This window comes from Equus caballus, chromosome 25 (genome assembly GCF_041296265.1).
Source record: "Equus caballus isolate H_3958 breed thoroughbred chromosome 25, TB-T2T, whole genome shotgun sequence".
Taxonomy (NCBI): Eukaryota; Metazoa; Chordata; class Mammalia; order Perissodactyla; family Equidae; genus Equus; species Equus caballus.
The window spans coordinates 21,236,084-21,257,255 of record NC_091708.1 but is presented as its reverse complement, the minus strand read 5'-3'; the positions used below and the strand labels follow the sequence as shown (position 1 = coordinate 21,257,255).

At 36.1% G+C, this 21,172-nt stretch overlaps 1 protein-coding gene across 1 annotated transcript in view; it reads right to left on the bottom strand.

The window, feature by feature from the left end:
- Positions 1-226: 226 nt before the first annotated feature.
- The window catches only part of RAD23B (RAD23 homolog B, nucleotide excision repair protein), a 48,665-nt gene continuing 27,719 nt past the window's right edge, over positions 227-21,172 (bottom strand). The window contains exons 6-10 of the mRNA XM_023629842.2: positions 18,776-18,903; positions 15,917-16,049; positions 14,044-14,171; positions 13,150-13,320; positions 227-2,692 (exon numbers count right to left, since the gene is read on the bottom strand). Coding sequence (XP_023485610.2) covers positions 2,579-2,692; positions 13,150-13,320; positions 14,044-14,171; positions 15,917-16,049; positions 18,776-18,903 — 674 coding nt within the window. The 3' untranslated portion in view covers positions 227-2,578. The remainder of the gene's footprint in view (positions 2,693-13,149; positions 13,321-14,043; positions 14,172-15,916; positions 16,050-18,775; positions 18,904-21,172) is intronic.

Below are 21,172 nucleotides of genomic sequence, written 5' to 3'. Positions count from 1 at the left end.
ATCTCTAAAAGCCCCCATGAACCCTGATCAAGTATCCCATCTCTGTGTTGATGCTTTGGTTAAGAAAACAAACATACCAATAAAAGTGACCTACTGCCTGGCCTCCTATATGCTACATTCACCAATTACTGAAAAAACAAATATCGGTGATAGAAGCGTTGTCAACTTTCAATCTCAGATTCCATATGGCAAAATCACTTAAAAAAATGAGAAATGCAATGTTGGATGTATTGAAAATATTTTATAATTAATTCTCTAGAATCCTAGCCATCTAATACAGGAAAAAATTATATGGTGGAACATTTCAGCATTTTTAAACAATGTAAAGACATATTTGACTAGAGGATGGCAATAAGAATTTAACAAATATAAACTTAAGCTTCCTCACATTTTCTATACAGCCACTAAACAATAAAAATATTTCAAGAAATAGAATATCTCAAATGCGAAATTCCAAAGTCAAATAATAGCCACTTACATTAAGAGATTTACCAAAACGGTTTGTAAATTATAACAGCAGAAGGTCACAAAAAGCCTGTTTCTTTCATAGTGTCTTGCTGATTCTTGAAGCAGATAAACAAGGTACTGTAAAGAATGGACAAAACTCGGCCTCAACTGTCTTCCAGTAATTATTAATCCCACTATTTGTAGTTTTGTTGTCCAAAGACAAAAGCTCCATGCCACCAATTCCTGTTGTCACTTCCCAGAGAAAAGAGGCTACTGTTTTTGTTACTTTCCTTTTTCACTACGCTCTGGGCAGTCAGGTAGCAGATAAAATGTCATAAAATAAATGAGAGTATTCCATGATCTGACCAGAAATGCCACCCCTCTTCCCAACTCATTGCTCTGCCTTGAAAGAGAAACATTATTTACACATCCTCATTTTATTCTCCTGAGACACTGTGCATGATCCATTATAAAATATACAGGTAATACAAAGTCCAAAGGCCTGCCGTGTTTATGGAATAAACACATGAAGATTAAACCACATGATAAACACTGTGGGGAGAAATCATGGTTTCATTTATTTTCATAAGAAAGAGGTTACGAGTGCATGATGTAAAAGCTTGAAAGTTGTCACTAAACTGTGCTGAGGATTATTCTGAGAGATTATGCAGGAAGAAATCTGTGCAAATTCATCTTTTTAATTCAGTATCAGAGGATAGGAAAAAAAAACCAGTATTACTTCTTGAAATAGTTTTTGTTCATATTCAGAAAACAACTTTGAAAAACTGAACAGGCAGAAATCTGCCCCCTCTTTATGATCAAATAACAATGTCAACGAAGGAGACTGCAAAGAAAAACTGAGATGAAAACATCCAAACAAAAGCCAACACTGCTATTAAGATTTTTCTTTTAATATGTCATGAGAGATCTTGATTGTATATTTTCCAAAGTACTTTTCCAGCCGCATCTCCCAACCCTTCCAAAAGATTCTGCCAGTCTTTCAAAAGCAATAAAAGATGCTGGATTATATAGTTCTGTCCACTTCTCTTTATGAAAGCAATATAATCCTAATGACTTTGATGGTCATACATTCTTATCTAATAAGGAAAAACATTTACAAATATCAGAAACCCAGTTTTGAAACATCTGCATTAATTTTGAACTGAATCAGCATTCTGTGGGTTTAAAAAAAGGCAGCAGTTTGAACTGACGACTTGCTGAGGAACACGTTTCTGCCGGGGGAAGGGGAGGAGGGAGCGTGAATGCTGCGTTTCTCCATTGGCCCCAAAGTGCTAATCTCACAAAGGGATACATCAAAAGCAAACATGCAAGGGTGGTTTTAAAACTTTTACTGCAATATAACAACGAAGTAAACAGGAATTAGACACCTACCAATTTTCCCCAAAACAAACCAAAAAAATGTAAACAGGAAAATAACTCTGCCTATACTTGTACAGCTTCTCAAATCATGTTAGAAGGGTCTCACCATTCGATGATCAAGAAATTTTAAAATAGCAGTAATTATTTTCATTTTAAGAAAAGGTTCCCCTGCACCCCTCTCCCACCCCAGTATTTAACATGAAAGAATGGGCTTCCTTACACATTAATTTTATACTTATTTGAAGCAGCAACAAAAACCATCAATAATTTGGCATTTCTGTTTACAGTTGCTCCAAAATTTTTTTCAATTTCACAAAGCCATTTATCCAGTGTTGCCATGAAATAGAGCCTGTAGATTCTAGGTAGCAAAGATTCTTTCTGAAACCAATGTTAAGTCAAAGAAATATAAAGCAGGGCATTACACTAAATTTCTGGATCTAGTACACTATAAAGAGTGAAACCTAGGAAAAGTTACCTACTGTTTTATAGAAGAAATAAAGACCTGCAAAAGCTGATTTTTGGTTGTATAGTATTTTACACACTGTGTGGATTTGCGGCATCTGCTAATTGAAGCAGACATGCACTGTATTTATCCCTGCCCTGTATCCTACGTCCCTCCCTCCCCACCCCCAACAATCTACTACCTTATACCAAGTATTGTGGATATGAGCCCAAGTCATCCCAGACAATCCAGTGAACAAAGTTAGTGTAATGCACTGGTGTGAAGTGTGAGATTAAAAAAAAGTCCCTTTCAATCTTCATCAAAGTTTTGCTGTAGAAGAAAATTGGCAGCCAAGTTCTCATTCTTCTCACAAGCAAAATATGCTTGTATCACAAGTCCTTCAGGAAATCCTAAAGCCTTTAACTGGAAGAAAAGAAAGAAAACATATTATGGATTCCAGTATAGCACTACTGACAGATCATCACTTGAAAACATATAAAAGACACAAAAAAGCTCGAGAATTTTACATGAATTCATCTCTACCTGAATATGGATTCATTGTCCAACTCAAGGGGCTGGATGGAACCCAGAACTTTTCCTTTAACAACTACCTACAAAAAAGTCTTTGTTCCCAGTTAAAACTATCAGACTAATAGATACATTGTTAACACTCATTGGCATTAACACTAAAAATTAGTTGCTAATACATTTAAGAAGATTGAAATCATATCTAGTAACTTTTCTACTTACTATAATGCCACGAATCTAGCAATCAGCTACAAGAAAAAAGGTGGAAAAGGAACAAAAATGTGGAGACTAAACATGCCACTGAACAACCAATGGGTCATCGAAGAAGTAAAGGGAGAAATAAAAAAATATTTGGAGACAAACAAGAACAAAAATACACCATACCAACTCTTATGGTATACAGCAAAAGCAGTCCTAAGAGGAAAATTTATAGCAATACAGGCCCATGTTAACAAACAAGAAAAAGCTCAAATAAACAATCTTAAACTACACCTAACAGAATTAGAAAAAGAACAACAAACAAAGCCCAAACTCAGCAGAAGGAGGGAAATAATAAAAATCAGAGCAGAAATAAATGAAATTGAAACAAAAAAGGATCAATGAAACAAAGAGCTGGCTCTTTGAGAGGATAAACAAAACCGACAAACCCTTAGCCAGACTCAGTCAGAAAAAAAGAGGGAAGGCTCAAATAAATAAAATCAGAAATGAAAGAGGAGAAATTACAATGGATACCACAGAAATACAAAAGATTAAAATAGAATATTATGAAAAACTACATACATGCCAACAAACTGGAGAATCTAGAAGAAATGGATACATTCTTAGACTCTCACAACCTCCCAAAAGTCAATCAAGAAGAAACAGAGAATCTGAATAGACCAATCCAAGTAAAGAGATTGAAACAGTAATCAAAAACCTCTCCAATAATAAAAGTCCAGGACCAGATGGCTTCTTGGGGGAATTCTTCCAAACATTCAAAGACAATTTATTACCTATGCTTCTCAAACTATTCCAAAAAAACTGAGGAAGACGGAAATACTCCTAACACACTGTAGGAGGCCAACATCACCCTGATTCCAAAACCAGACAAGGACAACACAAAGAAGGAAAACTACAGGCCGATATTGCTGATAAACATAAATGCAAAAATCCTCAACAAAATATTGGCAAACCAAATACAGCAATACATTAAAAAGATCATATACCATGATCAAGTGGGATTCATACCAGGGACACAGGGATGGTTCAACATCCGCAAATCAGTCAATGTGATACACCGTATTAACAAAAGGAGGAACAGAAACCACATGATCATCTCAATAGATGCAGAGAAAGCATTTGACAAGACCCAATATCCGTTCATGATAAAAACTCTCAATAAAATGGATATAGAAGGAAAATACCTCAACATAATAAAGGCCACATATGACAAACCCACTGCCAACATCATACTCAACAGGGACAAACTGAAAGCCATCTCGCTGAGAACAGGAACAAGACAAGGGTGCCCACTCTCACTGCTCTTATTCAACATAGTACTGGAAGTTTTGGCCAGAGCAATTAGGCAAGAAAAAGAAATAAAAGGAATCCAAATAGGCAATGAAGAAGTGAAACTCTCACTCTTTGCAGATGACATGATTCTAATATACAGAAAACCGTAAAGAATGCATCAGAAAAAGATTAGAAATAATCAACAACTACAGCAAAGTTGCAGGATACAAAGTCAACTTACAAAAATCAGTGGCATTTCTATACTCTAATAACAAACTAACAGAACAAGAACTCAAGAATACAACTCCATTTACAATCACAACAAAAAGAATAAAATATCCAGGAATAAATTTAACCAAGGAGGTGAAAGATCTATATAAGGAAAACTCTAAGACATTACCGAAGGAAACTGATAATGACATAAAGAGATGGAAAGAGATTCTGTGCACATGGATCAGAAGAATAAACATAGTTAAAATGGCCATACTACCTAAAGCAATCTACAGATTCAATGCGATCCCAATCAGAATCCCAATGACATTCTTCACAGAAATAGAGCAAAGAATCTTAAAATTCACATGGGGCAACAAAAGACCCCGAATAGCCAAAGCAATCCTGAGAAACAAGAACAAAGCTGGTGGTATCACAATCCCTGACTTCAAAACATATTACAAAGCTATAGTAATCAAAACAGCATGGTACTGGTACAAAAACAGGGACACAGATCAATGGAACAGAACTGAAAGCCTAAAAACAAAACTACGCATCTGGAGACAGCTAATCTTTGACAAAGGGGTCAAGAACATACAATGGAGAAAGTCTCTTCAATAAATGGTGCTGGGAAAACTGGACAGCTACATGCAAAAGAATGAAAGTAGATCATTATCTTTCTCCACACACAAAAACAGACTTAAAATGGATCAAGGACTTGAAGGTAAGACCTGAAACCATAAAAATTCTGAAAGAAAATAAAGGTAGTACACTCTTTGACATCAGCTTTAAAAGGATCTTTACAAATATGATGTCCACTCAGACAAGGGAAACAAAAGAAAAAATAAACAAGTGGGACTTCATCAGACTAGAGAGCTACTAGAAGGCAAAGGAAACCAAGATCAAAATGAAAAAAATAACCCACCAACTGGGAAAAAATATCTGCAAATCATATGTCTGATAAGGGGTTAATCTCCATAATATATAAAGAACTCACACACCTGAACTACAAAAAAATAACCTGATCAAAAAGTGGTCAGAGGATATGAACAGGCGTTTTTCCAAAGAAGATATACAGATGGCCAATAGACACGTGAAAAGAGGCTCAATATCAGTAATCATCAGGGAAATGCAAATCAAAACTACACTTAGATATCATCTTACGCCCGTTAGAATGGCTATAATCACCAAGACAAAAAATAGTAAATGTTGGAGAGGTTGTGGAGAAAAAGGGAACCCTCATCCATTGTTGGAAGTAACACAAACAGGTACAGCCACTTTGGAAAACAGTATGGAGATTTCTCGAAAAACTAAAAATAGAAATACCATACGACCCAGCTATTCCACTACTGAGTATTTATCCAAAGAAGTTGAAATCAACAATACAGAGACTTACGCACCCCTATGTTCAGTGCAGCATTATTGACAACAGCCAAGATGTGGAAGCAACCCAAGTACTCGTCAACTGATAATTGGATAAAGAAGATGTGGTGTATATATATACAATGGGATACAACTCAGCCATAAAAAAAAGACAAAATCGTCCCATTCACAGCCACATGGGTGGACCTTGAGGGCATTATGTTAAGCGAAATAAGCCAGACAGAGAAAGACAAACACCATATGATTTCACTCATATGTGGAATATAAAAAAACTCATGGACAAAGAGAACAATTTAGTGGTTACGGGGGGGGGGTGTGGGGGCACGCTTACATGGTGTTTGACAAATATTAATGTACAAGTGAAACTTCACAATGTTATAAACTATTTAGACCACAATAAAAAAATTTAAAAGAAACAATTAGTTGTGAACTGTGGTGGTTTAAAAATAAATGACCCTACAGATTGGTAAATCAAATGGCTTTTAGTATATACAAGCGAAGAGAGGGATGACAGCAACTAGAGATGAGTCTTACTACCTCATCTAATTATTTGTAAAGAAAGTCATGTCTGGGGCTGGCCCCATGGCTGAGTGGTTAAGTTCACGCGCTCTGCTTCGGTGGCCTGGGGTTCACCGGTTTGGATCCTGGGCACAGAGCTGGCACCGCTCATCAAGCCATGCTGTGGCAGCATCCCACATAGAAGAATGACCTACAACTGGGATATACAACTATGTACTGGGGCTTTGGGGAGAAAGGAAAAAAAGAGGAAGATTGGCAACAGATGTTAGCTTGGGGCCAATCTTCCTCATTAAAAAAGCATTAAAAAAAAGAAAAAGAAAGTCATGTCTTTCGTTAGGGTCAAATATCACTCTCACTCTCTTTTGCCTTATGAAATACTTCAGTCAAGAAAAATAGGAGATCAACTATTAGTTATATTACATGATCTATTTTGAGATCAAGACATACGGAGTTCTATTCTTAGCTGCTTACTTTTTATAGTATTTTAAATGGTGATACCAGCCACTCAATTTCATTTTCCTAGTCTCCTAAAAATCACTTCTGACTCAATAATCGCTGCTTTTAAAAGACTTCAGACATTCAGAACATTCAGGTCAATTACCTCACTCATTAAATCCTATATACTTGTCAGCCAAATGTGATTTATGAACCTCCTCCTCAATTGTTTCAATCACCCTGCGTTAGACTCTATCAAGAAATGACCTAAAAAACTGGGCAAAAGTCCCAATTCAGCATGATTAACTATTCACCCATGAAAGAAGAAAATCAAAAATGATTTTGTTACCTAGGTCTTGTCCAAATTAAAGGTGGCCTAGCTCAAGTAAAAGGCAGATAAGAGCAGGATGCAACTATATGCTTCTACAAGACACACACACTTTAGGTTCAAGGACACAAACATACTGAAAATGAAAGGATGAAAAGAGATATATACCACGCAAACAGTTACAACAAGAAAGCTGGAGTGGCTTTATTAATACCAGACAAGACAGACTAAGACAAAAATTGCTCCTAAAAACAAAGGACATTTTACGATGATAAAACATCAGGAAGACTTCATTATAAACACATGTAACAACAAACCTGAACTCCCAAAATACATGACACAAAAATGGAAAGAATCAAAGGGAGAAACAGACTGTTCCACAATAACACTTGGAGACCTCAATATCCCCATATTCACTAACGGATACAAGAACCAGGCAGACACTGACAGGAAAACAGAAGATGTGAACAACACTATAAACCAACTAGACCTAACAGACATTTACAGAACACTTCACAGCAGCACATTACACATGTTTCTCAAGTACACATGGAACATTCTCCATAAAGACCATGTTAGGCCATAAAACAAGCCTCAATAAATTTAAAAGGATTAAAATAATATGAAGTATGCTCTCTGACCACAATGGAATGAACTTAGAAATCAGCAGTAGAAGAAAACTTGGGAAATTCATAAATATGTGGCAATTAACACAATCCTAAATAACCAATGGATCAAAGAAGAAATCACAAGGGAAATTAGACACTACTTTGAGATGAATGAAAACAAGACCACAGTGCACTTAAAACTAATGGGATGCTGCTGTAGCAGTGACTAGAGGGAAGTTAACAGATGTAAATATCTGTATTAAGAAATATCTTGTTCAACATCCGCAAATCAATCAATGTGATATGCCATATTAACAAAACGAGGAATAAAAACCACATGATTATCTCAATAGATGCAGAGAAAGCATTTGACAAGGTCCAACAAGTCATTTACGATAAAAAAAACTCAACAAAATGGGGATAGAAGGAAATTACCTCAACACAATAAAGCCCATATATGACAAACCCACTGCCAACATCATACTCAATGGGGAAAAACTGAACGCCATCCCTCTGAGAACAGGAACAAGACAAGGATACCCTCTCTCGCCACTCTTATTCAACATAGTACTGGAGTTTTTGGCCAGAGCAATTAGGCAAGAGATAGAAAGAAAAGGAATCCAAAGTGGCACTGAAGAAGAGAAACTCTCACTGTTTGCAGATGACATGATATTATATACAGAAAACTCTAAAGAAGTCATCGAAAAACTTTCAGAGATAATTAACAACTACAGTAAAGTTGCAGGGTACAAAGTCAACTTACAAAAAGTCAGTGGCATTTCTATACTCTAATAACAAACTTACAGAAAGAGAACTCAGGAATACAATTCCATTTACAAGTGCAACAGAAAGAATAAATATCTAGGAATAAATTTAACCAAAGAGGTGAAGGACTTACACAATGAAAACTATAAGACATTACTGAAAGAAATCGATGATGACATAAACAGCTGGAAAGAGACTCCATGCACATGGACTGGAAGAATAAACATAGTTAAAATGTCCATACTACCCAAAGCAATCTACAGATTCAATGCAATCCCAATCAGAATCTCACTAACATTCTTCATGGAAATAGAACAAAGAATCCCAAAATTCATATGGGGCAACCGAAGACCCTGAATTACTAAAGCAATACTGAGAAAAAAGAACAAAGCCGGAGGCATCACAATCCCTGACTTCGAAATGTACTACAAAGCCACAGTAATCAAAACAGCACGGTACTGGCAAAAACAGACACACAGATCAGTGGAACAGAACTGAAAGCCCAGAAATAAAACTGCACATCTATGGACAGATAATCTTTGACGAAGGTGCCAAGAACATACAATGGAGAAAAGATAGTCTCTTCAATAAACGGTGTTGGGAAATCTGGACAACCACTTGCAAAAGAATGAAAGTAGACCATTATCTCACGCCATACACAAAAATAAACTCAAAATGCATCAAAGACCTGAAGATAAGTCCTGAAACCATAAAACTCCTGGAAGATAATATAGGTAGTACACTCTTTGACATGGAACTTAAAAGGATCTTTTCAAATACCGTGTCTTCTCAGACAAGGGAAACAAAAGAAAAAACAAACAAGTGGGACTTCATCAGACTAAAGAGCTTCTGCAAGGCAAAAGAAACTAGGATCAAAACAAAAAGACAACACACCAACTGGGAGAAAATATATGCAAATCATATATCCAATAAGGGGTTAATGATATATGGGGAACTCACACAACTGAAAAACAAAAATACAAACAGCCTGATCAAAAAATGGGCAAAGGATATGAACAGACCTTTTTCCAAAGAAGATATACAGATGGCAAATAAACACATGAAAAAATGTTCAACATCACTAATCATCAGGGAAATGCAAATCAAAACTACACCAAGATACCACCCTATACCTGTTAAAATGGCTATAATCACTAAAACTAAAAATAACAAATGTTGGAGAGGGTGTGGAGAGAAGGGAACCCTCATACACTGCTGGTGGGAATGCACACTGGCGCAGCCACTATAGAAAACCTTATGGAGATTCCTCAAAAAACTAAAAATAGAACTACCATATGACCCAGCCATCCCACTACTGGGTATATATCCAAACAACTTGAAATCAACAATCCAAAGTAACATATGCACCCATATGTTCATCGCAGCACTATTCACAATAGCCAAGACCTGGAAGCAACCCAAGTGTCCACTGACCGAGGACTGGATAAAGAAGATGTGGAATATATATACAATGGAATACTAATCAACCATTAAAAAAAGACAAAATCATCCCATTTGCAACAACATGGATGGACCTGGAGGGTATTATGTTAAGCGAAATAAGCCAGACTGAGAAAGTTACAAACACGAGATGATTTCCCTTATATGTGAAATATAAACAAACACATGGACAAAAGAAAACATTTCAGTGGTTACCAGTGGAAGGGGGATGGGCAGAGTGGTTGAAGGGGAGCACTTATGTGGTGACAGGTAAGAAATAACGTACAACTGAAATTTCACAATGATGTAAAACTATTATGAACTCACACAAAAATATATATATACAAAAAAGAGAAAGATCTTAAATCAATAATCTAAGTTTCTATCTTAAGAAACTAAAAAAAGGAAGAGGAGACTAAATCCAAAGCAAGCAAAAGAGGGAAATAATAAAGATGAGACAGAAAATAAATAAAAGAGAGACTAGAAAAACAAGAGAGAGAATCAACAAAACCCAAAAACAGTTGTCTGTTTTTTCTTTAGACCAACAACATTGATAAATCTTTAGCTAAAATGAGGGGGGAAAAAAGGGGTCTGAGTATTCAAATTACTAAAAGCAGGAATAAAAGCAGAAACATTACTACTTTTTATAGAAATAAAAATTATTAAGTGAATACTATGAATGATCGTATGTCAACAAATTAGATTAACTCACATGACACCAATTTCCAGCAAGACAAAAACCACCAAAATTGACACGAGCAGAAAGAGAAAATCTGAATAGCCCTATAACAAGTAGAGATTGAACTAGTAATCACAAAACTTTCCCAAAAGAAAAGCTGTGCCCAGATAACTTCACTAGTGAATTCTACCAACCCCATAATGAAAAATGAACACCAATTCTTCATAAACTCTTCCAAACAATAGAAGAGGGAATACTTCCTGACTCACTCTATAAGACCAGTATTACTCTGATATCAAAACCAAAGACATTACAAGAAATCTACAGACCAATATTCCTTACGCATATAAATGCAGAAATCTCCAACAGAAATACTAGCAGACCAAATGCAGCAACAAATAAGATTATACGGCACGATCAAGTGGGATTTATCCTAGGAATGTTAGTTGGTTCAACATACAAAAATCAATCAACATAATAAAGCATATTAACAGAAAAGGAGACAAAAATACCTGATCATCTCAGTAAACACAGAAAAGGCATTTGGCAAAATTCAAAACCCTTTTGTGGTAAAAACACTCAACAAAGCAGGAATAGAAGGGAATTTCTTCAACCTGATGAAAGGAATCTAATACAATCCACAGCTAACATTAGACTTAATGGTGAAAGACAAGACAGGGCAATTAGGTCCCTCCTTGCCCAAAATAAAGAAGGGAATCCATATTGGAAAAGAAGAAGTAAAACTATGTCTACTTGCAAATGCTATCTTGCATACAGAAAATCCTAAGGAACACACACGCAAATTACCAAAATGAATAAATGAGTTCAGGAAAGTTGCAAGGTATAAGATCACTACACAAAATTAACTTGAATTTCCATATAATTAGCAAAGAACAATCCAAAAATGAAATCAAGAAAACAATTCCATTTATAATAGCATCAAGAAGAATAAAAATACTTAGGAATAAACCTAAGAATAGAAGCACAAATTGAAAACTATAGAACATTTCTGAACGAAATTATAGAAAACCTAATAAATGGAAAGAGACCTCATGTTCATGGCTTGGTAGGACTTAACACTGCTAACATGGCAATACTCTCCAAATTGATCTACAGAAAAAACAGTGTCTATCAAAATCCCAGCCAGTTATTTTTGCAGAAATTGGATAAGCTGATCCTAAAATTGATAGGAAAATGCAAGGGATCCAGAAACGTCAAAACTATCTTGAGAAAGAACAAAACCCAAGCACTCACACTTTCCGATTTCAATACTACAAAGCCACAGTAGTCAAGGCAGTGAGGTATTGGCATAAGCATAAACATACAGATCAATGGAACAGCACTGGGAGCCCAGAAATAAACACTCACTTTTATGGTGAATTGATTTTCAACAAGGATGCCAAGACAATATAATGGGGAAGAGTCATCTTTTTAATAAGTGGTAGTGGGGCAACTGGATATCCACATACAAAGGTATGAAGCTGGACTCCTACACCTTAGCACAACCAAAACGCAACTCAAAATGGATCACAGACCTAAATGTAATAAGAGCTATAACCTCTTTGACCTTGGATTAGGCAACGTTCTCTTAGTATGAAACCAAAAGCTCAAGCAACAAAAGAAAAAAAATCATCCAACATAGAAATCAAGAACTGATAACTCTAACCTCAAAATAGGTGCTATAGAACAACTGAGGCACGTGTCATTTGCTTGCTTCTGTTATATGAAGGGAAAAATATCAGCATGATATATAAAGTATCTTTTAAGAAATATATAATTATAAATCTTAAACACTTCATATGTTTATATCATAAACAAGGACATATTACTGTCCAGATGATTTTCTGAATATTAAATTAAAATGTACTATATCTGCTTTCCATCTCAAAACACTGCGTGAGCTAACACAAGGCAAGTACTGATTCCCTATTTACAAATGTTAACAATGGGGCTCAGAGGAAAATGACTGAGTTACTGCAGTGCCACAACCTGCACTGGTCAACATGGTAAGGACAGAGAGAGACTCAGGATACCAGGTTCTGATGTTCACTGTATTTTTTTATACAATTGATATACATATCTATTTTACATTTCAGTGACAGTGATGTAAAATTTAAAATATTAATTAAAAATGGATAATCTTGTATTGAGCATACACTTTAAGACCATTTTTTTCTTCCTGAAGTTTAAAACATAAATGAAATTTTTAGTTTCTTAATATATTTACAATTATTTCAGGCTAGACTGGTATTCACTGCTAGCCTCTTGGCTTCACAAAGGTCAAGATGAGAGAGCAGGGCTGAGAAGAGACTGTCTTTACTGCAATTCCCAGGGCAATGGTTTATTTGGCTCTGTCCAATAGAACTATATCCCATGATGGAAACACTCTACATCTGTGCTATCCAATGCAGTAGCCACTAGCCCCACGTGACTACTGAGCATTTGAAATGTGGTTAGTGTAACTAAATGAATTTTCAGTTTTACTTCAACTCACCCTTTCTATAGCTTCTTTTTCCTGAGGCGTTACTTGAATGTAGTTCATATGACCACTTCCAGCTTCTGCAATTCCTCCACTGCCCCCTCCACCCCCTCCTCCTTGACCACCAGCTTCTTGAACCGGTTCATTTAACATCTGTATAAAATGCTCCTGGTGTTGGCTAATTTGCTGTGGTGATGTGAAAGACAGAGAAAAAGATACGTTGATATAAAGTTAGCTTCAGAAAATAAGAATTCTAAATAAAAATAGAGAAAAACCTGTAACTTTGCAACTGCAATATGTTAGAATGATTCTGGATTACACAGTCTTCAGCAGAATGTGATTCCTTATAAATTATGAAAGAAACTTCAGTACCTTTGAGCAAGGTGAACAGTGGAGAATTAAAATTCTCTTTCATAATCGTTTCCCTCTCAAAAAATCAATGTTAAAAAACTACTTGGACATTATAAGAAGCAGCAGAACCTTTATACATATATGGGTTTATATATATATATAAAATTATCTTCCACACTAGTAGGCACTACAGTGCTGGACAAAACTCAAATATTTCATGACCTGACCAGTACTAAGCCCATGGGTATGTTGTCTAAGAGGCAGTGCTACATTAGTAATAAGGTGGGAAAAAAGACTTAAAAAGTTAAACAGTTCCTGTGCTAAAGAGTCTCTCAGATTCTTTAATAAAGTGTTTCCCAAGCTTATTATTTGACCAACTTAGCCCAACCTCCACACACAACTCTTTTTCAGTACATCTATCTAAAGCATATTCTGCTGAATATAGCTTAGAAGAAAAGCTTATAGAGTTGCTGGAGTGGAAGGAGGTGCTCACAGACTTTTTCAAAATGTGACACACTCTAAACCCACTTTTGAAATTAACACTGATGCAAGAGTCACCTGAAGTAACTGAGGATTTTCCCGACCTATCTGTTGTAGCAATGCTGGAAGCAGGGAAGGATTCTGTTGAATAATTTGTCTCATCTGTTGAAATTGAGGCTGATTCCGTAAAAATTCAAGGGGATGTCCTAAAACACACATAAACATTTTTAAATAAAAGTTGCAATTAAATTTACAAACAGCTGGTTCAATCATAATTTAGATAGCAAACAGCGGCAAGTAAAACATATGATTTGAGTTCTTAGATGTATACAAAATGAAGTAAATAGTGACAAAACCTTCAAACTGCACCAACTTGCAAGTCTGATACTGCAGAAATTATTCCTAGTAGCAAAGGTAGAGAGTGCAGAAGACTAAAGGAATGTTTTCCTACAATTTCCCTGGGTACTCAGTATTATCAAATACTAAGAACTTGTGTTCTGCATGTACTCCATCAAAATAAAAGCTTCTAAAAAAGTTGCTCCTGTTGGTCAAGTTTCTGAGAAAAATACATATAAGGACTAACAAAAACAAGAAAACTCACTTACTTTATAATACAAACAAAAACCCCAAAGAAAATCCGACCTTAAATTCCTAGGAAATTCTAAACTAAATAAGTGAAAGATACTTAATACTTAAAAGAGTTCATGCTTGTAGATCAGAAGGAGTTTTATTAGCACAACCTGAATTACAAGCAGAAACAAGACTTTTGTTTATCATTAAATTTCAAAAATTTGTAACCTATAAGCTTGAGATAAATAAGCTGCAAGATAACACAGTCCTAATACTCTCACAACTGTTTAGTCCGTGATATCTTACAATAATAAATATTAATAATACCAAATAAGGTATGAGATATAGAATTTGGGTCTTTTTAGGGTGGTGGTACTTGTCCGGTTATGCTACTGAAAATCAGAAATTGCATACAAAAGAATTCTTTTTGAGGTTACGAATGAATAATGAGAATTTTTTACATGTATGTTGTCATTTCCTAAATTTTAAGAAAATCATTCAAATTAAAATGACCACATAACACGGGTATTTATCCTTCTTTGTATAACATCAGTTTTACAGATGAAGAAATTTTACCTAGTATGTTGCTGAATGACACGGCACCCTAAATCTTAACTAAAGCTGGGGCCTCCTCTTTCCATTCCCATGCTGAATCTCAAGAAATGAAAAGCCTGTCCTGGGAGACTGTACACAAAGTGCTTATGGATTTTTGTTAACCAGAGCTGGCTTCCAGAATTAGAGCTAGGAAATGTATCAAACAATGGCCTCTTCAAAATTAGCAGTTTGAAGTACTCTATCAATATAGAGAAGAACGAAGGAGAACACTAAGTAACTCCTGGATCTACCACGGGGTCGTTTTTGCTCCCTAGTCAAACCTTAGGCAATGGAAGTATGGGCACTGGCTGGTAAAGAGACTTAAATTCAAACTTGGATGTCACCTCTAGATACAAGATTTTAAAACTCCCAGGGTTTTATTTCCTTGGTTGCATAACCACTAAGATCCTACAGGCTTTGAAATTATACATACTTTATGACATTTACAGAAAGTGAAAGAGACAAGGTGGGCTAACCATCCTGAACTACTTCAGAATGTAACACTAAATGCAAACCGGGAAGCATCTCTTCCTTAGAATAAGCTAAAGAGAATATGCCCTTGGCCAAAACTGCAGCAATGATGTTTAATACAAGCAAGGGTAGCATTTATATCCAATTGGCAGAATTTCTTTTGGGCCCTTCTCTAACATTAATGAACAGAGAACTTGTTTTAAGAGTTATCCAAATGCTATGGGAATAAACTTCATTTCAAAAGCATTTCAGATTAAATTATTTTACAATAAAAGTTCAAGGCCTCTTCTTCCCCAGCCAAAAGATTCCACTTTACCTCCAGAACTTGTTGTTGTAGTCGTCGCTGTCGTGGTTGCTGCAGCTGCAGCCACTGAAGACTGAGGAGCCCCAGTACTAGCTGCTGGAGGGGGGTCAACCACAGCCTGACTCTCTCTATCTCCAGGGATTCCCTATAACACAATTTCCATGCTTTAAAACATCCCGTCATTCAAAATTAGTTAAACATTATACAGAGTAAAAGATGTATTCATCTACTTCATATCCTTGTCTAATTTCCAAAGGCATCAAACAGATGTCTCCTTCAATTAAAAGTAAAGGATCAAGACTTATCTGAAAGCTGTATGTATCCAAATTAGATGAGAAATGGCCTGAGTGTGGTGTAGAAGAACACAGATTACTGTAAGGCAGCACTTCCCAACAGAACTTCCCACGATGATGCAAATGTTCTAGATTTGCGCTGTCCAATAAACGACCCATTAGCCACAGACAGCTACTGAGAACTTGAAACGTGGCTAATGTTGCTAAGAAACTAAAATTTTAATTTACTTTTACTTTTAAGTTTAAATAGCTAGAGCAGGTGAAGACAGTGGCCAAGCAAGGAGAACCTCCTCTGCTGATCCATGGTCCTGAGAAAGCGTCATTCAGAAAGTATCACATACAAAAAGTTAAAATTCATTATTCAAAATCTACTAAATAGGCATAAAAGAACTTTCAATAATTAAATATATTTAGGTGATGCTTTTTCTAAGTTTGTAGTATTTTATCTTCTGAAGTTACTGTAACTTAGAACTGCACTAAGACTTTTTTAACACCTTGTTTTGATGCAAATGATTTACAAGACTTCTAATATACAACTTATTAAAAAAAGTCTCTACGAAATTCTCATAGATTTGGAAGGAGGAGAATCAAGAAGGAAATATTACATTTGAATAAGAGATGGTATATACTTCCATTTCCCAATAAATCAGAAGCCAAAATCATAAACATATGAAAAATGAAGTGTAAGGAATAGTAGGGTAGTGGTTGCCTGCATTAAAGGTCACTCCACAAACTGGAAACCAATATTTTTGAGAGTCCACCAACTCAAACCCTTAGATGAGGCACTGTTAAATGCTCACAAATTATATACAGATTGAGGGTCCAAAGCCTCCAGCAAATTCTCAAACGGGTTAAACTAAAAAGTTAATCGTCAATGATGCTACAGATCTACCTCAAATTCTCACACACGGTATTCAGCTTTTCATTAGATCAGTGTTTCTCCTTTCCATCCATTCACCCTCACTTATACAGAACTAGTAAGAGTTAAAGGTAGCCCTTTTCAGTCTATGAAACAAACCAGTAAATATATCAAAACACTTTAAACTGTTTCGTGAACTTCTCTCATCCATTCAATTACATTTGATGCTAAACAGCAGTGGCAACTTTGAAAATAGTGATTCATTTTTATATATCTCAAAATTTCAAATCTATTAGATCAGAATAGCTGATACTATTAAACTTATGCAGAATTACAGATCAGGTATAAATTAAAGCCATTCTATAAGAGAAAAGGCAATACTTTTATATAATATGGGTTTTTTGTGGGGGTGGGGGGAGGTGAAAGGATAACCACAAATAGATGCATGACAGTTATCAATCCAATGATTCCTCAATTCCAAACAAAGTGATAAATAAACAAACTGCCAGCATTTAAAGACTTTTCTCAAGAGGGCGATGGAAAAGAGAATTCACAAGATAAAATGATATGCTAAGAAAAGATTTTGTGAATCTCACATGCAAATGACTAGGCAAACAACCGGTGAAAGCAGAGCACAGTTATTCACTCTGAACTGTGACTCTCGAAAGTACTATGAGAAAAGGAGTTTCTAACAGATGCACAAGCTGGAGACAAGGGAATGGATTAAACTGTGGACTATATTCCCCAGAGATAGGATCGTGGATTCCTAAGATGATATTTAGGTAATTCAGACTTTGATAATACCCCAAAACACCTAAGACAATTACAGAATAAAATGTTAAGATGAAAAAAAAGTTAATCCAATATTACTCCGAAATTCTAGGCTATTACTTTAACCCGTGCCACATTTGTAAAATGAACAGACATTCACTGTCATAAAATATCAAGGGTTTCAGTCCATGCCCACAACATCCTATTTCTCAAAAACCTTTATGCTAGTAACAAAATGGTAACTTATCCAAAATTCCCTCGACTGCTAATGACTATAAACAAGCTAACAATTTAAATGCCAAGGGAACCAGGCAAGTCACAACACACATTAAATCAAATGTATGATGCCATGTCAGGTAACAGAAGAGGGATGGGAACATAGTAAATTAAAGAGTCTATGATCTAAACTTTTCCTAAACCCTTGCAAAAATCTGATATTAATGTTGTCCAGATAAACCACATATCGGAATTTTTAAATGAAATCTCTCAATTTTTAAAAGTTGGCAGCTAATTATAAAAAAAGTTACACAGTACAAGGCAAATAAAATTTCGCTTGGGCTTCCAACTTCAAACTTTTGCTTATGGTGACGGTCAAAAAACCTAGTAAAACACTGGACTAGATTAGATTAAAAATCTGCCGCCCCAACACACAGCTGTCATACTTTTAAGATGACATAACTGGGATACAAGCACCACAAGCGGATAGCCAATTTTATAACTTGTTTAGTCATGCTGTTTTCTAACTAAAAATCACGTACCAAAATCTTTTAGAAGAGGTTGCTCTGAATCTACACAAAATGTTAACACACTAAGAAATATAAAAGCATTATGTAGAGTATCTGGCATGTTATTTTCCAATGAATTGTTACTATTTCTTTAAAAATCTTTGTTCCCTTGAGATTTTGGTCTTAAACAACCAGAATGAAGAAAGTAAAATACGCTTCTCACCATTAAAAGATACTCCACTGCTCTGTCAGGGTTGTTGAAACTGGCTCTCAGGGCCGCAATTACTTGCTCTCGTTCATAGCCCATTGACATGATTTCTGTTACCATATTCTCATAGGACTGACCTGTCACTAAAAAAAGGCATATGGGGGCAGAAGGAGAGGGAAGAAAGGAAACATTTAATAAATAAACATTCTCCATACATTTCTTGAGTATATATACATGTATACGATGTTTCAGCCATGATAGTGTTAAGAATAAAAAGATAAATAACAGTATAAACTACAGTATATATGTAGTAGGTAGAATAATGCCCTCCCCCAAGCCCTGGATCCTATAAATATGTTAGGTTACATGGCAAAAGGGAGTTAGGTTGCTAATCAGCTCACTTTAAGACAGGGAAATTATCCTGAATTATCTAGGTGGGCCCAATCTAACTACAACGGTCCTTAAAAGTAGGAGGGAAACAGATGAGAGGGTCAGAGAAACAGATGTAAGGAAGAGAAGACAAAAGCAGAGTCAGATTCCATGCTGCTGCCTTTGATGATGGAGGAAGGGGCTCTGAGCCAAGCAATGTGGGCAGCCTCCAAAAGCTGGAAAGGACAAGGAAACAAATTCTCCCCTAGAGCCTAGAGAAAGGAATGCCGCCCTGATTTTAGCCCAGTCATTTAGTCCCTTGATTTTAGTTCAGCGAGCCCCATGTTGGACTTCTAACCTACGGTACTTTAAATAACAAATCTGTATTGTTTTATACCGCTAAGTTTGTGGTAATTTATTACAGTGGCAACAGAAAACTACTAGAGTATGTTTAATAAGTCTAATAGGAAAATCAGGTACAAATGTAGCACAAATATAGGAGAGAATCAGCAAGTCAGGGAAGACAACCTGGAAGAAGAGACAGATGAACTGATTTTTAAAAACAAGTAGAAGGGACATTTCAAGCAATCAACTCTGCTATAACAAGTTCAGTTTTCCTTTGACACCTTTTATTATCAAAATAGTGGGAGAGAGGAGGTTAGAAGCTAGAAAGTTAGAATTTCCCATACTATACAAAGAAAAACTTCCCATACTATACAAATGCCCCAAGCACTACTATTCCAGTAAGTTATTTCCCACAGGCTCTCTCCGACTCTCTCAGCTGAAAACCTAACTCGTTCTTCATGAAAATGTCAGACAAGAAACACACTGACTGAAAGAAAGCCAAACTCTCTCCCACTACACTTACCTCACTTAACCTATTTTTTCTTTCATCTGTGTTCTGGGTACTACTCCCTTTCTTGTCTCCCCAAAGAACTGGACTCTTTGGTGATCCTTTCTGATGTCCGTCTCCCACCGTTCCAACATCTCCACTTAAATTATCCTGATCACCACTTAACTATGTCCTGGCATGTCATCCTAAAAACAAAAACATGCCTCCCTTGACTGCATCCGAATTCCTCTTTCAGGAACTGGTCCCTCTGCTCTCTTCCCTGCGCAGCCACATATATCTGCACATGCAATGTCCACTTCCTCGCATTTCACTGACTCTTCAACCAGTATCATTATGTGACTTTGCATCTCTAAAGATTTTCCCCTCAAATGTGTCCCACCATTATCTGCCTTCTCCATTTCAAAAAACAGCACCTCTATCCATCCAAGTGCTTGAATCAGAAACCTCGGTGGTTTCAATTCCCTTTCTTCTCCTTCCACATCTAGTCTACAACTTATCTGGTAGATCCTTCTCTAACTTATAACCCAGACCTATCTTCTTCCCTCTTTGTCCTCTGCCTTCACTCAAGACCAGTCCACAACGACCTCTGGTCTGGATCACACCCTGCTTCCTCTCCTGCCCCCAGGCCCACAACCCATTCTGCAGACAGTTGCAAAAGCTTTTAAAAAAGAAAACCTCATCTCATTTCAGGCTCCCAACCCTCCACAATCCTCTACACACCACACCAATCTTCTCCAGTTTACTTCACAAGCCGTACCTTCTCTGCCCCAGAACCTTAGACCCCAGGCGTCTTGGATGGCCAGTTTGTTTACAGGCTCCAGTTCTCAATTTAATCATTACAGTCTTAGAGGTATTGCCTAACTATCCTAAATATAAGTAGCCTTCTTTTTTTCTCTATGGAAGCCATTAGTTTTCTTAATATGATTTGCAATCTATTTTGTTACATTCTTTTTTTCTTTCCCCTACTTGAATGCAAAGTTCAACTGTGCAAAGAGACATATCATTTTGCATCACTATTTCTCTGACCCATAGGTGACAATATCAGTTGAATGACTTTTTTTCTGTGGAATTGTCAATAAAGGTATTTAATAGCTATGAAAGTATATCTTAAAAAAACTAATTATCACTAAGCAAATTTGGCATTTAATATCTTGTTTAGAGTAATGATGTTTCCTTACTTGTTAATATAA